The following is a 3,719-nucleotide window of genomic DNA, read 5'->3' as shown; positions in this document are numbered from 1 at the left end:
ACTGGTAATAGCTAGCTTTGGCCTTGATCATCATCTGCTGGGTGGAGATCATCTTTTTCCTGTGTTTACACTTTTCCTTCAGTAACTTGATCTCAGCCTGCTTGGTGAGGAGTTTCCTGCTCTGCTCACAGTCCTCCTGGCTCAGGCACGGCTGCTCCTCCAGGCTGTGCAGCTGCGTGGTGAGGGACTCCTGCGAGAGCTGCAGGAAGGTGATGGTCACCTGCTCCAGGCGAAGAAGCTTCAGCGGCATCGGGTCCACCTGGGACTGGCAATGTGGGCACTTCTGGTCCTCCAGCTTGTAGGTGATGTTCATGATGTCTTCCTACAGGGTGAGCGCGTCCACGGCCGCCGCCACCTGGCCCACGTGCATGACGCTCAGCTGCCATCAGTCCATACTCTCTAGCAGCAGCCGGAACTGGAAAAAGGGCAGGTGGCACGATGCTGCGCTGGATTGGGGGTGTGGTGGGGGGAAGGCCATGGCTGCCACGGGGGCTGCGGGGGCATCAAGACCCTCGAGGCTGCTGGAGAGTGGGTAGTCGACTTGCTTCTGGAAGGGCATGATTGGCAGCACATCGGCCCCCTCTGCAGGCATCGGAGGGGACTGCCTCTTCTACCCCTGCAGCCGCTGCCCCAACCCCTTGGGAGCAGGAGAAGGCCGGGTCCTTGGAGGAGGCAGAAGCCCCTGCCTAACTTCCCAGCCTTCAGGCCGTTGCTATGACAGCGTGGAGGCTATCCAGCAGGACCACCCAGGGCGCTTACAAACTTGTATGGCAAGTTGACAACTTGAGATTCTGGTATTGTCTCTCCCTAAACACAGTACCGCTCTTCCTAGTGTTCTTGTACCGGGCATCAGACAACATGTTTAATTATAGAAAATGATGAGAAAGAGCTATATATTATGAATTCCATTTTGCTCAAGGTTTTGTTATAACTTGTGAAAGAAATGGAAGTAACATAATTGAATAGTTAAATCACTTACTGTTCTAGTGACCTGGAGTCAACACTGTTTCTTTATTACATTGTTTTATTGTCTTTAACACACTTTTTCCCTATAAAAGTAGGTTTTAATGGGAAAATGGTCACAATATGGTAGAAATAGTACTCAAAGTTTAGCTGGTGAATAAACTTTTAACTANCATAGTTAAAATGGCCATATTGCCCAAAGCAATATACAGATTTAATGTAATCCCCATCAAAATCCCAATAGCATTTTTTAAAGAAATAGAACAAAAAAAATCATCAGATTTGTATGGAATCACAAAAGATCCCGAATAGCCAAAGCAATTCTAAGAAAAAAAAAAATAAGGCTGAAGGTATCATACTCCCTGACTTCAAGTTATACTACAAAGCAACAATAATCAAAACAGCACAGTATTGGCGGGAAAACAGACCAATGGAATAGAGTTGAAACCCAGAAATACATCCAAATATATATGGGCAGATAATTTTTGACAAAGGAGCCAAGAACATACAATGGAGAAAAGAAACCCTCTTCAATAAATGGTGCTGGGAAAATAGAAAAACCACGTGCAAAAGAAAGAAACTAGACTTCTATCTCTCACCATATGCCAAAATTAACTCAAAATGGATCAATGACCTAAACATAAGACCTGAAACAATAAATTTCATAGAAGAAAGCATAGGTACTAAACTAATGGACCTTGGGTTCAAGAGGATTTTAAGAATTTGACCTCAAAGGCAAGGGAAGTAAAAGCAAAAATAAGTGAATGGGATTATATCAAACTAAAAACCGTTTGCACAGCAAAAGAAAACATCAACAAAACAAAGAGGCAACCAACCAAAAGGGAGAAGATTTTTGCAAATAACACCTCTGATAAGAGGCTAATATCCCAAAATATAGAACTTGTACAGCTCAACAACAAAAAACAACAAACAAGCCAATTAAAAAATGGGCAGAGTACCTGAACAGACANACCAGATGAATTATTATTAGAATGAATTTGAAAGAGTGGATATAAAAATCTAGTAAGAAAAATTAGGTTTCACAGCCCAGTTCGTAACAGCATTAATTCCAAATCTGGTACTCTCATCCATCACAACAAAAAAGGATATACCAAACTTAAAGTATATCAAGCATATCCTAGAGAAATGTGTGCTTTCACACCACATATGAGGATTACTTAGCCAACATATGGACCTCAAAACTCGAAGCACTGTGAGAGAAGAGCAATAAACCAGTATTAAAGCTCTGCAACCTCATTGATATGAGAAATAAAGGATGTATGCAATGCTAGTTTTAACTATGGGTGGTCTATGTGTCACATTTCAAGCAGATAACTATTTACTGTCTATGTAATACAATGCCAACACAAAGTGTCTTTTTTTTTTGGCTCCTATGTATTGCTTAAAACAGCCACAACTACACTTAACAGACAGCTCTCTCCTCCCCCCCCCCAAAAAAAAGCCTCAGAAAACCCAATAAACCTTTGTTTTTCTTTAAGAAAGGACAATCCATCTTAAGTATTACAAAAGTAATATGAAACTTAATAATACTAGTATATGTTGCAGAGTCCAAAAGACTTGATAAAATAATGAGTTAAGACTGAGAACAGATAAAAGTGTCCATTTAGCCAAATGAAGCTGGTATTAAATGTTTAATAGCCTGTACATAACCTTGAGCAGTAGAACCCAATGACTGGGATATAAGCACTTAAGGAGATATGAATCTAGCTCAATGTTTGTCAGAAAATATTGCCAAAGTTTCAAGTCCTAGTGGAGAGTGTTAAAACACTCCTTGGCCCTGAATCAGAAAATGATTCTGGTGGAGCTGATCCAAAAAAGCTAACTGGAGTATGACTGGCAAACTTAGGTGACTTGAATTTGGCCTGAAAAATCCAAGTTCCAGGAAAGAAGCTGGCTATTAAATGGGTTGTTACGAACTTCTGACAGTTTATTTTGCAATCATTTAATTGCAAAATAATTTTCCAATTAACTTTACCATTAAATAAAACAAAATTAAATTTAAATATCAACAAGAATAATAAAGTCTGTACTCTATTCTTACAATTTTAAGAGCTAACATTTGTCAACCACTGGCGTAAGCACTTTACATGTATTCTCAAATCCTATAAAATTGGTAGTATGGTAACCCCCATTATACAGGTGAGAAAACGGACACTCAGAACAAGTAAATAATTTAACCAAGATCACACATTTGGCAAGTAGCAATATCTGGGATTACTGGACCACCTTCTACTCTCTTCCTGTCTGTACAGAAACACAGAGGCAAAGGGGGATGGGGGCTGAGGAGCTGAAATTGACTTCCAAGTGTATAAACTACAGTTCCATAGCTTTTAGAGCATCTTCAAACTACTAAGTTCACATGTAGCCTGAATTTTAAAATGTGTAAAAATGACTGATGCATGTTACACACTAAATAAGTATATTTGTTGAAAGAACTGTGAGGTGAAATAAAAGATGGGGCCCTCTTCTGTATCTAAAACGTAGTGGACAAGAACGTTTATCCAATTGTTTTGTTTTTAATGAGTAACACTGATAGTCTTCTTAAATAGAGACTGCTAAACAAGATAATTACATTCTGTATACTGACGTCATTACCTAAACTGAATAGGATGGAAATACAAATATTTTAGAGTGTACTGCCATTCATCAATATTAAAAGGAATCACACCCAAAATAATTTGTGAAAATATGCTGCAAGCTATCCAAAACATAAAATAAATGTATGTATAATAGAA

General features: G+C 39.3%; 1 protein-coding gene across 1 annotated transcript in view; it reads right to left on the bottom strand.

Annotated features, from left to right (window-relative positions):
• Positions 1–592, bottom strand: part of LOC109376876 (zinc finger protein DZIP1-like) — a 37,493-nt gene extending 36,901 nt beyond the window's left edge. Inside the window, 1 exon segment of the mRNA XM_019633034.1 lies at positions 3–592. Coding sequence (XP_019488579.1) covers positions 3–592 — 590 coding nt within the window.
• Between the last annotated feature and the right edge of the window lie 3,127 nt (positions 593–3,719).

Source organism: Hipposideros armiger, unplaced genomic scaffold (genome assembly GCF_001890085.2).
Source record: "Hipposideros armiger isolate ML-2016 unplaced genomic scaffold, ASM189008v1 scaffold_1227, whole genome shotgun sequence".
Taxonomy (NCBI): Eukaryota; Metazoa; Chordata; class Mammalia; order Chiroptera; family Hipposideridae; genus Hipposideros; species Hipposideros armiger.
Note: the sequence above shows the minus strand (reverse complement) of the source record. Positions and strands in the feature narration are given on the sequence as shown.